At 36.8% G+C, this 17,534-nt stretch overlaps 2 protein-coding genes across 3 annotated transcripts; both read right to left on the reverse strand.

The window, feature by feature from the left end:
- Window positions 1-1,650: 1,650 nt before the first annotated feature.
- itm2ba (integral membrane protein 2Ba) lies at window positions 1,651-12,069 on the reverse strand. Its single transcript, XM_065293637.2, has 6 exons — window positions 11,857-12,069; window positions 5,565-5,696; window positions 5,251-5,463; window positions 4,959-5,069; window positions 3,161-3,311; window positions 1,651-2,961 (listed from the first exon to the last, which is right to left on the reverse strand). The coding sequence occupies exons 1-6, from the start codon at window positions 11,941-11,943 to the stop codon at window positions 2,873-2,875; spliced, it is 783 nt and encodes a 260-aa protein (XP_065149709.1). The 5' UTR covers window positions 11,944-12,069; the 3' UTR covers window positions 1,651-2,872.
- Window positions 12,070-13,296: 1,227 nt separating this feature from the next.
- On the reverse strand, window positions 13,297-17,088 carry nudt15 (nudix (nucleoside diphosphate linked moiety X)-type motif 15). Of its 2 annotated transcripts, none has more exons than XM_065293636.2 (4): window positions 16,952-17,088; window positions 15,396-15,572; window positions 15,001-15,197; window positions 13,297-14,345 (listed from the first exon to the last, which is right to left on the reverse strand). In XM_065293636.2, exons 2-4 carry the CDS (start codon window positions 15,560-15,562, stop codon window positions 14,242-14,244), a joined length of 468 nt encoding a protein of 155 aa, XP_065149708.1. In that variant the 5' UTR covers window positions 15,563-15,572; window positions 16,952-17,088; the 3' UTR covers window positions 13,297-14,241. The 2 variants fall into 2 exon arrangements, with proteins under 2 accessions (XP_065149708.1, XP_065149707.1); XM_065293635.2 differs by having other exon boundaries at window positions 16,941-17,051.
- Between the last annotated feature and the right edge of the window lie 446 nt (window positions 17,089-17,534).

A 17,534-nucleotide genomic window follows, 5' to 3' on the forward strand; every position in this document is an offset into this window, starting at 1 on the left:
GCGTTTACAACAACGGCGGTAGAGGCGTGAAGCACGAGTGATTTCAATGTTATGTCAATGTGAAGACGCGTTGAAGCGCGTCTGGAAGCCCCGCTGCGTGGAAGAGGCGTTTGCCGTGGCGCGGAAGACGCATTTCCGCCTCATTCGCGCATCTAGCTCGCGCGAATGGTGCTTTTTGTGCATTTTGCGGTTCACGCGAATTTACGTCTGACGCCCGAGTTGAAAAATGTGAACTTTGGCGGAATTTCGCACTGTGTTAACCAATCAGGAGCCTGCTTGCTGCTGTGGTGGCAGCCCCGCCCGAAAGTCACTCATTCAACCAACGCTTGATATTGTCCGTAAGCAGTCACCTGGAGCTAAATGACACAAGTTCTTATTTCTATAGAGGCGACAGGAATAAAAAGGACCTCACTTGGAAGAGTGTCAGTGAGGACTTTGGGCAACCTGATAAGTTGTAAATACACACTTCAAGTTTGTAAGGTTATAGTAAGGTTACCAAATACAAACTGGTAACTCTCTTGATAAATGCATTAACATGAGTCATCTTGCAAACAGATAACCGCATAGCACTTGCCCCTCCCACAAGAAGCAGAGTTTGCCTCTGACGCGCGTCAAATGCTTGATTTTTCCGCGTGTCTACTCCGCTCCACACGTTCGAATGCATTCAAACTGTTCAAGCGGCAAACTAGGCGCGGTTGACGGGATTTTGATGCCTGAAACGCGGTTGGTGTAAACACACCATAAGGGCAAATCCTTGGGTTATAAATGGACATGTTTCTGGATAATTTTTGCACTTAATAAAGCAAAATTCCTTCTATGTATATATCAGAGAACAACTGAACATTATTTCAATGCATTCTTTGGCACCTTTAACATTAGTAAATACATTAGCGAACATCAGAGGTGGACACTATTTGAATATTTTAAGTACATTTTCAAAGCATCTGTGCTTCATCAGAGTGTTTGTCTTGGGAAAAATTTGACTTTAATAAAAAATGTTTACTACATTCTAAAGCATCATAGAATCATACTATGTTTTCCTTTTATGTTGCATTTTAAAATTGATTTCATACCTAATCACATAAAAATTGTGTACTTTTCCTCTTCTTGAGTAATGTTTAATGTACTTAAATATTAAATATAAACTAAAAACTTGAAATTATGAAATGTAGTGTAAAAAATTATGATAAAATGCTTTGGAATGTATGTTTTCCAAAGAAAAACACTGATAAAATATGAATACTTAAAAATGTACTTTTATGTAGAAAGAAATTAAGTAGTGTCCGCCTCTGTCGCAAATGGACTACAATTTATTTCTTTATGCCCATCCAGTTGTTCATGTTGGTTCATTGGGCATAAACTAATGTTAACACAAACTAACCCAGACAGTAGACGACTCCGGAACCGATTCCACTTGAGCAGCAGATTTTGGCGCGGATCCGGCCCAGAGTCATCTGCTGTGACATTTGTAAAAAATATGGGCCAAGTTCAGTTACTCATAACCTTTGCCTTTATTAAACTGAAATAAATGAACCTAAACATAAAAGCCTGATAAAAAATAAGTCTTATTTACAAGAAAACATGTCAGATGCACTTATAGGGGTTTGCATATAAACTCCTCATTTTCTCTATAAAAAAAATGAGACAAAATAGGTGGTCAATTTTTATTGTGTTAATATGTCAGTTTAACAATAAAACCTTTTTGGGTTATGTACAAAGTATAAATTTCATTTCAACTGAATTTAGGCAATCTTTACAATCAGAAATCTATCCCTCTTTTTACACCCGCTATCGCTTAAAGGGATAGTTCACCCAAAATTGAAAATTTGCCATCATTTACTCACCCTCATGTTGTTACAAACCTGTATCAATTTCATTGTTCTTATAAACACAAAGGAAGATATTTTGAGAAATGTTTGTAACCAAACCATTCGTGGACCCCATTTACTTCCATAGTTTTATTTTTTCCTACTATGGAAGTGAATGGTGTCCAGGAATGGTTTGGTTACATTTCTCAAAATATAAACCTTTGTGTTCATCAGAACAAAGTAAATTATACAGGTTTGTAACAACATGAGGGTGAGTAAATGATGACAGAATTTTTTATTTTGGGTGAACGATCCCTTTAATGACTTTAAGCTACATACATTATAAGTCTGCATTTAATTTGATCTTGTAAATGTGAGATTTCATATAATCTACGGTAACCAAAACCTGACATTTTACATTACATAATCTATTTGTTCCTAAACTTCTTTAATATATGTCATATTGGAGCAGTGTATTAACTTGCAGTAGAGCGCAAAATTTATCAAAATAATTTGGTAACTAGTACAACAATCAAATCTATGCGTATTCCTACATTGGCCATAAAACACACAGTTTTCTAGTCAAATGTATATTCCAATATATAATAATAGTAATCTGATTTCTGTGACAGACGTTCACAGTTTTTAATGCACACGATACACATTTAGTGCAATTTTGATAAATTATAGTCTTACATTTATCCTCTACGAGTCACGTCACGTTCAACTCGGCAGTAGCTATCATCTAGAATATATCATACGTATCCCACGCACCCTGTTGAAGACTCCCTGCATAACAAAAACCCAAAATGTGGAAAAATGCATTTCTAAGAGAGAAACGGGTCAAAACGTTTACCTACACATATAGTCTACGCATAATGTTGCTCACGCCCTCTGTAATGTTGATTGCTGCTGTACAGAGAAAGAAATCTTGAGAGAGTCATCCACGCACGCTGCATACATACATGCACACGCACGCAGGGAAAACAGGAAAAGGGTTTAATGGAAGGAGAGAAAGTGGAATTTTTTAAAAAGTGGTTTTGCTTGCTACCCCGCCGTCGTCTTTACGGCTCACAGATCAGTGTCTCCACCACAAACTTGTTCTCAAAGTGCAGGATCTTGTGGCAGTTTAGTGCCTCCCGTTTCTGGATACCTACGAAGAGGAAACGAAAAGATGCATGTTTATAATCTCATTCCTTATTGTAACCAAACCCCATTTGCTACACACACATGCAAAAGTACAGCACAGATGGGTGTGACCTCGGGCTTTTTTATATCCCAAAGCTTTTAGGATTCAATGAAAGGTCTATAATACTACTTTAAAAAGATACTAGTAGATTGTGTACGTTTACCAAAAACAGTCTCTCTGCGCTCCAGTTTATAGGCGTCTCTGCCTCTGCAGAGGCCGTTGATAAAGTAACCCAGCTGTTCCAGATTTTCCACCTTCTCGGTCACCATCATGTGTTCATGGACCAGGTAGGACTGCGGTAGGTACGTCCCAGCCTACACAAAGAGTTACATTATTACACATGCACAGTGAACTAGGATTGTGTTTTAAAGCCAAAGCAGTTTTAAAAATAGTACACATAAACCCAGGCTGCCCGCCTAAACTGGGAAGCCCTACCACCTTAACTAGGTTGTCCAAAAAAAATAATTGCTGTAAAAAGACCGTCAAGTGCATCTCGAAGAATAGCGCGGACGGTAGTGTGGTAGTTCTCGAGACCGGTCTCCGTCTCAAGACCACTTTTTAAAGGTCTTGGTCTCGTCTTGGAATCGACCGCATTTTTACTCTGTCTCAGACAAAAAGGACTCGGAATTTTATTTCAAGACCGGTCAAGACCACAACTGAAGGCACACTGCAAAAAAAACGATTTTCAAGAAAAATTGTTAATTTTTGTCTTGTTTTCAGTAAAAAATATCTAAAAATTCTTAAATTAACATGTTTTTTCTTGATGAACAAAACGACCCAAGAAAATAAGTCTAGTTTGTAGACCAAAAATATTAAATTTAAGTGATTTTGTGCATAAAACAAGCAAAAAAATGTACCAAAATTTTTCTTGAATTTTTCTGGAATTTAGTGTTAAAGAAAAAGGTTCAAGATTTTTTGCTTACCCAATTGGCAGATTTTTTGCTTGTTTTATTCACAAAAATCACTTAAATTTGATATTTTTGCTCTAAAAACTAGACGTATTTTCTTGGTCTCGGCCTGTCTTGGTCTTGACTCGGTCTCGACCCTTTAAAGTCTTGGTCATGACTTGGTCTCGGTTTAGGTGGTCTTGACTACAACACTAGCAGACAGGCTTCACACCGTGAGCGGGCACGCGCGCCACACGGCCAAAATGAGAAAGACGTGGTCCGGACCGTCAATGTCTGGACGATAACTTTGATAAAAAGTTGATAAAACATCTCGGAGAATAGCGCGGACACGCTTCATACCGCGAGCGTGCATGGGTGCCACATGGCCAAATTGAAGTGTAACTGTAATAGAACTGTAAGTGGACTTAAGTTTTGGGTTTATTTAAGCATGTTATTGTATTAGTCTATAGTTCTTGCAAATTTAAAGTAAGTTAGCTGATGATTTTGTTGTTGAGCAACCTGCTAGCTAAATTTCACGTACCTGTTGATTTGATATAATTGTTGAGCGCTCTTGCTCACTTTATTTATGTGCATTATTTACATGCTACAGTGGTTACACTCCTTTAAGATAATATAATTAATAGTGGGAAATAATCCGTTTTTACAATTTTTGCGCTATCTATCATCGTTTGCCTGATGTTCTACAACATCTGCTTTAGTTTGTGTTTATTAACCCTTTAGTTTCACTTGATCACGCAGCTATTCCTATTAGAGTTAAAAACATTTAATTCATTAATAATCTAGTATGTGTTCGTTTTATGTCATAGTTTCTTCAAAATAAAGTTTTATTTGAGTGTTGTAAATAAAAATATTTTAATTTTCATCATAACGTGTACACCACGCCCCTTTGATTGCCACGCTGTTACTTTGAACAAATCTTATAATATTTAACACAGATTTTTCCACACTACATAATTTAATTTGTGTTATGTCATAGCTGCGATGACATTGTGTGACTCTAAACCAATGTGTTTAACGCTTGTACAGGAACAGCTGTGATGTCGTCATTATTACCTTGATGTTCACCAGCAGCTCCAGAAGGTCTTTGGGTGGCATCACAACAGAAGTGTTAAGAGGAATGATGTAGCATTTGTTCAGGCGCAGATCCAGATAGGCCGTCATCCTCTGAGAGCAAAAAGAAAGCACGGTTTATTTTGAGGTGTTCTGTTTCTTCCTGACAAAATCCTCAAAGGAGATAATTGAGATGAATTTAATCAGACAATCAAGTACCAAAACTCAAATTATTGTCTACAAGTGCACTACTACACTTGGTAATCACCATGTAAGGTGGCAAGTTGCTTCTTACCCTGTTAAAATCATGAACGATGTCAGCAGGGTCACTGTCGCTGAATCTGGGCACCGGGATGTTAATCAGGGCGATGCCCTCGTCCTCCATGACTGTCACTTTTTCCTCAAGCCTCTTTAACGCGGCTGGCGAATCCATCTCTAGCTCCTCTTGGCTGTCCTGTACCTTGTAATTTTCCTCTAGGTAGTCCACCCCACAGAAGTAGACGGTCTCCTAAATCCAAATAAACATCTTTTAGAGTTGTCTAAAACTCGTTTCAGTAAAGGGTTCAGTATGTTCGCGTGCTTAAATTGTTTTCAACTTGTTTCTCTTACCTCTACAAAGTAATACCTGTACAGGTAAGCACCGCCCACCACCACACCGGACAGGATAAGGGCCAGGCCCAAACACATGCACCAGCACCAGGCTCTGGACTGGTGCCTGATATGCGGGCCGTCTTCTACATCCTGCTCGCACAAACACAAACATAAAGTCAGGAGTATCCACGGCAAAACAAAAGTTTAAGTGTCTGCAGTTATTAAAGTAAATCATTACTTCAAACTATTTCAAATATTTAACTCTTTCCCTGCCATTGAAGAGGACTCATCAATTAACCCATGATTTTTCAGGATACATAAGAGTTCCAAGGGGGTAAAAATGGCCCCAGAAATTAAAAGAGTGATTACAAAAAAATATATAAATTTTTAATGATACAAATAATATATCATTTGTTTTCTTTCTTTGGGAGATATGAAGTACTTTTGTACCAGTTTATCAGTAAATTCCTCAACTACACGATTAGCTTTGATATATTGTATGTTTATATATCTAAAGAAGAACATTTTCTGGAAGGCATTAAACTTTTGTGAAAAATCATAAAAAAGCGCTGGCTGGCAATTTTTTTTAAACGCTGGCGGGGAAATAGTTAAAAAATCTTGGTCTTACTAACAATGATAACCTTTAGCGTGTACTAAAAGCAGATACGTTTTAGTTTTTAATACGTTTTGCATACAGACAACAACCTTTAAAAACAACCCGTTTACACGGATCTATATTATGCATGTCAGGTTAGGAGCTGTTGATGCCTGAACACGTAATATGAATGCACATGACATTATCATTTTCACGATTTTGCGTTTCTGTAGTATTGTTTTGGAAAATGCAAGATGTTGGTTTAGGCTCTGAAAACACAGCTATATTATAAAAACATCCAAAACATAAATTTTCAATATTGCATGTTCTACTGTGTCAGCTTTCAAGCGACCCCAACTTTCTTGGCGTTTTGAAACTTTCCCAAAATATCTTACTTCCAAATCCAAATGAATACTGTTTATTTGTGTTAAACGAGACATTTTTTATGCAAGCTTGCTTAAACTCGGGCGTGGCTGTGGTCAAAACAATTGCATTGTGTGCAACAGATACTGGGAAATTTCTAACCTCCGCTAGAGACCAAGAACAAACATACTGCATGATGCAAATGAACACCACATCTGCGGACACAATGAGTGAAAGAGAAAGTAAACAAGAAAATCCATTCAAAACCTGGTCCATGAAGTTCAAGGACATTTAGTTGATTGCCACATTGTTCGATAAAAGATAATAAAAAAGCTATACAAACTTGTACAGTCACTCCATACTAGGAGATTTGGTGTAATGAAAGTGGGTATATTTCACATGAAATGTCTATAATATATACAGGTTTGTTTACAGGTGTGTCTAGGGGATGCAGTCTGTACTGAAAATCCCATGGCAATAGTGCAATTTAGAGGAGTCGAGTCATCATTATTAACCCTCTGGTTTAGTAAACAACAACCTTATCTCTTTCCGTCATGTTGAAGGTCGTGTCTGCTGTAAAATTGTACAAGAGCTTATCTAAAACTGAGAACATTTAAAAAAAGCAAACATCTGACTTTGTTTTCATTACAATCATTTAAAAAAAAGTTATGTATCTTTTTAGATTATTTATTTTTACATCTTCAACTATAAATACAAACGATTCATTCATTACACTGCACTGCAAAAAAACATGGTTACTTTTAATCAACAAATTAACCATGGATTTGCTACACTAACTATAGTTTTACAAAATCTTTTTAATATGGAAAAAAACCATGTTTGACTCAATAATAAAACCATGAAATTATATGTTCACCACATTAAGTGTTTTATTTTTATTTTTGCCCTGTTTTTTAATTTCAAAATTTAGGGTTTTATTATAGGTATGTGCAATTGTACATTTTACTGTGTAGTATTGTCTGTTTGTATTACTTTATTCTGTAGACGGTTTCAGCAGTAACAACATAAACAAGCGGCTGTCGCGGTCCGCACGTAACTTCCGGTAAACTCCGCTAAAAATAAATAACAACAAAGTTCTTTAGACGTAGTTTATTTATATAACAAGCAAAAAAAACAACAACACATAGATTACCTAGGAAACCAAAACATTTTCGATGAGGCATTTGTTCAAGAGATCAGTTTAGCAACTAGTCAGATCATTAAAAAAAACGAAACCGGAAGTAAAGTTCAGATCCAGACGTGAATCGCGTCAGCGCATGTACGTCCGATGAAACCGTCTATAATGTAGTGCTTCTCAAACTTTTTCAGCGTGCAGCCCCCCCTAAGATGGCGGCGCTACCGGAAGGTAGTTATTTACGTTTATAAAGTTTTAAATATTGGTATTTCTACAACAACACCGTGCGGATTACCCTCAGAAGACCTTTGTTTATCATCCTGGAGCCGTTTGGATTTATTTTGTGAAGGATGGACGCACTTTTTTTGGACTTGAAGGTCGTGGACCCTGAAAGATCTAAAACATTTTCTAAAATATCCGAAAATGTGTTTGTCTAAAAAACGATGGACATATGCAACTCGGACAGCTTGGGGGTGAGTAAATCATGGGTTTAATATAATTTTTGGCCGAACTATCCCTTTAAAGGCTCTCTAAGCGAATCTGCGAGACGTTAGTTATTGTTGACGTTCGAACTGTTTTCAAACAGATGGAGCGTAGCTAACTCCTCCCCCTCCCCCTCCCTTCCGTGCTTTCATGAACGCGCCCAACCCCCACCCCCAAATCCTTTTTGTCGTTTATTGGCTGGAATACTTTGTTTTGTTTTGCGCTGCTAGGTTTGGCCACTGTTTTGTTATTGCCGTTTGTGAAGCCTGGGCTGTCTACAGAGATCGCGTTTTTTTACAGTTTGATCAGCGGACAGGCAGCAAGCAGATAGTGAGGAGATGTTTCCGGTATGTAACAAAAAAATTTTTATGGTCTAAAACGCGTCAATTCGCTTAGAGAACCTTTAAGGTAAGAACATAGTTAAATATTGAAAAACTAGTTTTCGTTTAAAGCCTTAGTATAGTTCACTTTTTACACATATGTGACGGTCAGCTTACAGTTCACGTCAAATGAAGTATGCTTAGCAAAGCTGTGCATTCGATTGTGTAAAAAACTAATTATACTTCAACCTATGAAAAAAAACTCCGGGGTATAGCTGTCATAGCCGTGCTTTATCGTAAATAAGACACAGCTGTTGACCAATCGGAATCAAGATCTGGAACTTACCGTTTTATAAACATAAATCAAATTTGATCTTGAAAACTATGGTTAGTTTTGTCATAAAGGCTTCATGAAGGTCACAAAAATATCCTGCTGTTTGATTTATAAGATTCCAAACACAGGGCGACAGAGATTCACTTTTACCCACAAATACACCGACACAGATACACACACAGCAGAACACGGCTTATCCAGAACAGAGCCCGTCTTTGTTTAAATAACCTAAGCCTGCATGAGTTTCTGTAGGACCAAAGATTAGTGTTTTGGGTAGCCGGCTTCAGCCACAAGTTCAGTGAAGCTTTGATCACTTGTGTTACGGAGGACTTTAGACTGCAAGTTAGACCACACAGCAGGCTTATCTAATGATGAATTGATACATTTAACTGCTGCATGCAAGTATCAATCTCTGAATGTAGGAAATGCGAGGCACAGCTCTCCACGATCTCCTCATTTGCATGAGTTTATGTAAGACAGTGACTGCGTTTACATGCAGCCAATAACCCGTTCAAATCCGGAATATTAGCAAAAACCCGGTCGCGCACGTCCATGTAAACACCGGCAAAAACCCGAATATGCTCATATTCCTGTTTTTAAAATCCCGAATATTACCCCTGGGTTACCTCTTTTCTAACCCGAAATTTTGGTCATGTAAACGCGCATCGGGATATTCCCATCAAAAGGAACATTGATTTGTGTACTGCGCATGTTCTATTCGCAAGGAATCTTGGTCTTTTGAGTAGAGAAACTTCTTGTATGCGCCAAAAAAACCCGCAGGGAGTAGAAGTAAGCATGGCGAGAGAGATGCGCCACACTTTTAGAGCGAGGAGGAAACCAATTGCAACAACCGCGTTTTTCACGTTAAATTAATAGCTATTCTTGTTTTTCAAAGCATACATGTATAATAAAGGCCAAATAGATTGGCAATAGTTATGAGAGTAAATTGTTTTTTTTTTTGCGTGAATTTGAATTCAAAATGTAATATGCTATTCATATTTCGTTAAATACAGAATGTGTGAAAAAGTTAAAGATGACAGAATAACTGTAGCGTCGTCTGCATCTTGATGCAGTTTCTAAGATTAAAATTACTTTAATTTAACTGATCAACACAAATACAAAGTGGCATAATATAACTGATTGCTTACCAGCACTTAAAATAAAAACCTTAGGTTTTTTCTTTGTACACAGCGTCCGCTCCGTGGATAAGGATGTTGCAATAACGCCGGCGGCTTTATTATTAACTGACTGAATACTTATACCTGACATTTAGATATGAAAGTTTATCATCAACAGTACCTGCGTGAAACATTATGAACATTGGTGATCATCTGCCGACTCGACTGTTTCTGCACGTTCTCAGTCCGCTTAATTAACGGCTTTTCGTTCAATCCGCGTGAGGTAAACATTTTTGTTCTGTACTTTTTTACTTGCATGTTTTTCTACATATTTTCGGCCAAGTAACACTCAGAATATAATGTAAGTTATTATAGATAGCATATAAGCTTGTTCTGAAAGGATGACAATTATAAAAATGATCCATCCAGCTTAATTTAGCCAAAATAATGATTTATTAGTTTTCATACTTTATAGATGTTAATTTATCTACTAATATATTATTGAAAATGCCATAAATAAATATTCATTGCCTTCTGTAAGCTATTGCATTTCTTTTGTTTTGTACATTTATAGTTGCATGAATACTGTCTAATTTTAATTTCTTTAAGACACTGTTGTGTTCTGTATTTACCGATGCTCTGTAAATATGCACTTAAAAAACCTTCTTGTTAGAAAATCGTTCTTCAAAAAGTATATTTAGCTGAAGCCCAGTATAGCTTGTTAATCTTTTTCTCATAAAAGGAAAGACATGTAACTTAGCCTACCCTGCTTCTACATCGGTGCAGCTTGTTCTGGATTTAAATAATAATTTTATTTTAGTAAATGAAGGCGGTAAAACCGCATTGCGCAATAGTGAGCCACGCAAAATCACCGCATTTACCTTTTAATCACAGTTTACATCGGGATATTGCCAATTCCATGTATACAGGGGTAACTCTCTCTGCTCACGCATGTAAACGGATTATTCCGAATGTTTCAGAAACCCGAAACCCGACCATAACCTGATCATAACCCGAATATTTACAGCATGTAAACGTAGTCAGTGTTGTGTCTGCTTAGATGCTGGATCAGGCTGCACCATCGACCTGGATATCGGATCAGGCAGACACAACAGTGGCTTTTATGAATTATTCACGACCTCTCTTTTATCTTGTCAACACAGTTCGCGCATTTGCAGCTGACTCATCCGCGGAGACAGATGATCTTGTTGGAGGCAGCAGACGGTAGACGCGTTTGAGTGGGTTTGAGCTGGTCTCGCTCTCGTAAAGTCTCCCACGATATGGCAAAATATGTCTTTCCTTTTCCTGACTTTATTATAGTGTCAGATTCAACAAATGCACGTGCATTCGGGTCCTACATTTCATACGTATCAATATCACAGCATGGACATCGGACTACTGCAAAAAGCATTAAGTGCAATGGGTGGTTATAAGCCAAACACTGTTTTGTGTTTCACAATACTGCATAGGCATGCACAGATACGAATCAAGACATTTGTGTTTTGTGTATATCCGGGTGTTTTGTGTTGATGCGTCGGCCATTTTCCTGTAATCGCAAAGCTGTGTGCCACTCTCAGACAAACACACAGAAACTGAAAGATAGGAGATGGCTTCCCTCAACATACACCCAAAACAAATCGGTGAAAATATAAATGTATAATAATATAACAATGTACAATACTTAACAGCCTGATAAATGCCGCCTTTGTGTTTTATCCGAAAGAATCCCAATGACAATTAAGTTGGAGACAAATATGTTTTACGTAACTTTCGACTATTTTCCCGTTTAAATATCCCATTGACGTTGTTGTATATGCAAAATTATCTATAACGTTACATTATTTCCCGACCACTGTTACTATGAATATATAACGCGTTTTATAGTCAAGCCGTTGTTGTCAAATCGTTACTGCTTGTTTTTAATCACATTAGAAGGTTAGCGTTTAAGCTAACGAAACTCACCACATCCTGAGGGATCAAAGCCTCTCCTTTCTCCTCCTTTTTCAAATCTTTCTGCCCAATACCGGAGGTAAAAGCAAGTTTAACCATTCTGATGATATAGACTTTGTTTTGATATTGCTATTTTTTTGTTTTTTTTAGAAATTAAGACACGGCTCAATCAAGCTGACGACCTCTTCCGACTGTGTCTTTTCACAACTTGCTGTGGCGCATTTAGCCACCAGAATCATGTATGAACGTCAGTGAGCCAGCAGGGGCCGCTGTTTCCTCCACCTGTTATCTTTAATAAAGGAATAGTTCTCCCAAATTTAAAAATTCGTTCACTATTTTCTCACCCTCGTGCCATCCCAGATGTTTCTTTAGTTAAACTCAAAACATAATTTTAAAATGCTGTCGTGTTATGTTCTTATATGAGAGCCAAAATGGCGAAGCTTCAAAGAGAACATACATGGATCATTAGTTTATGTGTGGTACCGTAAACGATACTTTTTTTTTCAGAAAAAGTATATTATTCATTATATTATTTCGCGTTTAATATGTTAAAACAATTTAACTGCATTTAAAAATAACTCGCCATTATGAGTTTTTTTTTAAATTGCAAAATAGGCTTGTTCGACTTCATGCAGCGCCACCAGAGCTGAATGGCGGATGATGTCAAAGTACCGCGAGAGCTATTCTAAATTACACTTCTCCGTAGAATTCTCCGAATTGCTCTCGCGGCACTTTGACGTCATGGCACTGTCGGTTCTTGCGGCGCCGCATGAAGTCGAACAAGCCTATTTTCCAATGCATCTTCAAGCTTGTCACATTTGCATTGTATGACTGATGTATTGGTTTCATATTAAAAAAATTATCTTATTTAAAATATCCATGTACTAAATATTAATACAAGTTTCACACTCAAATGTTTTCTTTAACCCCATTCGAAAAGGGATAGGTAGAAGCCCTAGGCTTATCAAAAACCTATCCCCAGATATCACAGTACCTAAAACTCACATTAAAAAATTTAAAATAAAAAACACAGCTTTTAAAATAAGCACACAAAAAATTCATCAAAAAAAGAAAAAAAGCAGTTTTCCAACTCACCCCTCTCTTATATACTTATCGAAAATAGATATGTTAAACCTTTTTTAAAATTGAAATATATGAACACTTTCCTTTACTTCTACAACTTTCATGTTAATTTCGGCATTTAATAATACATTTATAAAATCAGGTTTTGTATATGTAACTGTTAACATTAATGCACCATTACTAACATGAATAACTTTTGACATTAACAAGATTTAACACATTTTGAAAAACTACATTGTTCACTGTATATGTTAGTTCATTTACTAATTTATGCTAATCCAACCTGAAATCAAAATGTTTATAGGCTAGTTTTTAAAATTATATGCTTTCAAAGCAATTAAATAAATAATTAAGCATTACACTTAGATCTGCTTCTGTTGCATCAGTTTTTTTTATTCACTGTCAGTGTTGATCATTACAGCTATTTACAGATGTGACTGTTGAGTGGATGAGTTTTTCCATTAATGTGTAAAATAGCAATAAAATCATTCATAAACACTTCTCTTTTTGTCTGTGTACTCTATAAGAATATGGCGTATAACAAATTTTGATGTTTAATTGATGTTAATAATTATAATTAGCCTACAGTATGAAGGGTAGCTGTGCATGGCACCCCAGTTTATATTCATCTAAGAGAGAAGGACACTGCATAATTTGACACAAAACTTCATCAAATACAACAACTCAAAAACAAAAAGCTAAACATATCTTTGGATTTTTGTGATTTAAATGATGTAGACCGTTTTAAGATACAATCAACACAGCAGGTACAATTTGTCTCCTTTTTAGGCATTTTTTGAGCCCTTTTCTGGAATGCTAAGGGGCTAATATAATATGATATAATATAATATATAATATTCTTGTGAATTACAAAAAATCTTGTAGGAATGATAAGAAAATTATGTTCAAGGCTGTTTGACAAATTATGTGTAAAAGTCTTCAAATCCACAGTCAGTTTACCAGTTTGCAAAAAATAAATGATAAACTGTACCCTATGAATAACTAAAATATAACTTTACTATAGTATGCATGTGGATGGTAAACCATTAACAATGAGGAGCTGTAATTACAATATTCATTCATGTATATGCTGAGTAACTGCAATAACGTTAAACAATCAATCTGAATATAAATCCCTATTTGTTCACGAGGTCAGCACACATTTTCTTCTGACTGTTGGTATACCCTTAAATTCTCTTCAAAATGAGCTAGAAATGCAGTTTCTCTCTAGGCCTGAAGGGACATGGTTTACCTGATCTGGAATAAGGTGTTAAAACTGTATCAAGGTTAATTTTCTAATTACAGAAAATCCCTTTAACTTGTTCCGAATGGCTGAAATCCCTGCTGTCTCAGATTAGCCAATGGTAAGAAAAGTTGCTCTTCAGGTGGAAACTCCTCCCATCGTCTCCATGCCCAACCTATTCCAGTAAAACACAAATAAAGCTAAATCAGAACTACTCATGACATTAATGTCTAGTTGTAAATTTTTAAACCTCATAAAAGAAGATTTTTGTAAACGGTGCAGACTCTGTTTTAGTTTATAAACTTTGGAGTTGCACTGCAGTGTAGACAGACCTAAATGGGGACTTATGTAAACGAAGGCATGGGTGCCCATATTCGCTCTTTGACTGGGTCTTCTGGATCATTGCATATCCTTCATTAATTCATTAAGCCCATATCGTTTGCCTAATACGCTACTAAAAGATGTTAATGATAACATGGAGACAAAACTGCAGAGTTTCAGCTGTTCAAACAGCACATGGTTCATGACACAATCACCCAAAACAAGCACATAAGTACTATCATAAATGTTTTCACTAAAGAGAACATAACATGAAGTTAAAATGAATTTATTCATTTCTTTTAAATGAATATACACACCAAGTAGTGTGTATTCCAACAGCATTTTCTCACAATTGTTAAAGAAAATTGTGGTGCTGAGTGTGAAGGTGGTGTAACAGGCAACAGTCTCACATTCCAGATATTTTTCACTGTTGTTAAGACCTGTAGGCGGACCACCTGGGGCTGAAACTAGACAGGCGATAATACACTCAACACAATGATATAGACTACCTTCATTTTTCTCTGGCTCCAAATTGACTGGTTCAGCCGATAAAGACCTGTCCAGTTCTCCCTGCATGAAGATTGTGATATAATGGTAGTTTTCTTCCAGTCTGATGGAGTTGACAACATATGCAAAGCAGATGTTTTTCAAATGGACACCAGCTTCCTCCATCACCTCTCTCTGCGCGCAGTCCACCCAAGTTTCTCTGATTATACAGCAGATTATTTACTTTCATACAATTCATTTACATGAACGTATTAGTATTTGTTATATATAATAATGTCACATTACTAAATAAACAAAAAATACAGTAAAAGAAATGTCTATTCATTTTGATACTGTAATGAACCTTCCTAAAATAAGAAAAGGTCACAGTAATGCATTAATGTGACAATAAACTTACCCAAATTCAATGTGACCTCCTGGTAACTGGTATTTACCTTTACCAACTGTGCTTTTCCTTTTTCCTAACAAGACACATCCTGGGTTGAAAGAATCTGTCACAAGAACTCCAAGTCCCACTCCAGGACGTCTGGGGCTGGGTTTACCATTTTGAACCACCACAGACATTTTATTTAAACTGTGATGAAAGAGACTGAGTTAGTAATGTGTTATGTATGGTTTTGACATTTTTGACTTCAACCCTCGACCACTGGCCATTTACAAATAAAATATTATAGAGCTTGAAATAAACAGAAAAATTGTTATAATAAATGGATAAACACTAAGAAATATCTGGATTTTTAGCTGCATTAGCATATTTTAAAGGTGCATTGTGTAACTTTTAGTAGGATCTCTTGACAAAAATGCAATATAATCTACATAACTATATTATCAGTGGTGTATAAAGACCTTACATAATGAACTGTATTGTTTTTATTACCTTAGAATAAGCCGTTTTCATCTACATAAACAAAGGAAGAGCACATCTAGAGGCAAGATTGCGAATTGCAACCAACAGCCCCCTCCCTTTCGAAACGCATAAAGAAGCTTCGGTAGCCGCCACAGGATAAATATTTCATAACCTGAGATAACGTAGTGATAAAGCGCGCTCTGTAAAGTAGTTTGCCTGTTTAGGGCTACTGCAAAAACATGGTGGTGCAAAATGAAGACTTCCATGTAAGGGGACCCACCGTGTATGTAGATAAACAGACTCATTCTAAGATAATAAAAACATTAGAGTTTATTATGTAAGGTCTTTATACACCACTGAAAATGTAGGTATGTATATTATATTGCATTTCTGTTAAGAGATCCTCTTAAAATGTACACACTGCACCTTTAACCGGCACCCTGGTTGAGAAACACTGATAAAGGATGTTGTGCCTTTTAATCCATATGGCTTAAACTGTTTAATTGAGGAACCATAGATTCTAAGTAGTGTACATTTTCAATAGACTTAATGAATAATAGCCATTTTTTCTGCAATTCAATTGCTTTTAATTTACAAACATCGTTTTAATTCCCTTAGGAGCCCACTGCAATCGCACCATGAACCACTAGAGGCTCTCAAAGCCCTATCTGTGAAACCTGTACCTGACGGTGCAGTCGGTGATTTGTACTGTAGTTCTGCTCCAGAGGGGGATCAAAACACTGCATTTTTTTGCAAAAATGTAAAGTAAAACACCCTGGGGGCCACCATGAGTAAGAATGCTAAAAAAGCACACTGCTAAAAAACAGCTAAAACCAATCTAAGCTGGTTTTACTGGTCTAAAGTGGGTCCACCTGGAAGCAGCTGGTCCTCCTTTTCTGGCCAAGTTGATGTGTAGCTTGTTTGACCTGGCGGGTCAGGTGGTTTTTCAGCCTGACCACCTAAGACCAGCTTAACCAGTAGTCAAACCCCAGCTGAAACAAGACTGGGAGACCACCTAAAACCAGCCAACCAGACTTGGCTGAATTTAGCTGTTTATACTGCATGGTTTGCTAACCAGATAAGATAAAAACTTACCTATATCTTACCTGGCAGATAAATCTCCTAACAGAAAACATGTCTTTCATTTAGTGATTGGCGATTTCGAAACACTGCTTCACGAAGCATCGAAACATTTATGAATCTTTTGATTCGAATCAGTGGTTCGGACGGATCGTGTTTCAAACTGGCCAAGTCATAGATATGTATAAAGGCTAGATGGCTCGCCCGCGCTGCTGGCCAATTGAGTGGAACGTCTGCATTTTGGCGGCCATCTTACAACAGGGCGCTCGCTCACTCCTAGCATTGAGTTTTAATGATGCAGGTACTTTTAAATGACCATAACTTGCTTAATTTTTTACCGATTTTCAAACGGTTTGGTTTATTATAAACGTCAAAGATGTAACTATGACACTGCATACCTATACTAAAAATATATAAAAAAATCATGAAACATGTCAAAGCATCCAGTATTATAGCCACGTTAATAACGTTTGTAAAAAACCAAACCGTTTGAAAATCGGTAGAAAATTGAGCAAGTTATGGTCATTTAAAAGTACCTTCACCATTAAACTCAATGCTACGAGTGAGCGAGCGTCCTGTCGTAAGATGGCCGCCAGGTGATGCCATTAG

The sequence above is a fragment of the Paramisgurnus dabryanus genome, chromosome 7 (assembly GCF_030506205.2).
Source record: "Paramisgurnus dabryanus chromosome 7, PD_genome_1.1, whole genome shotgun sequence".
NCBI lineage: Eukaryota > Metazoa > Chordata > Actinopteri > Cypriniformes > Cobitidae > Paramisgurnus > Paramisgurnus dabryanus.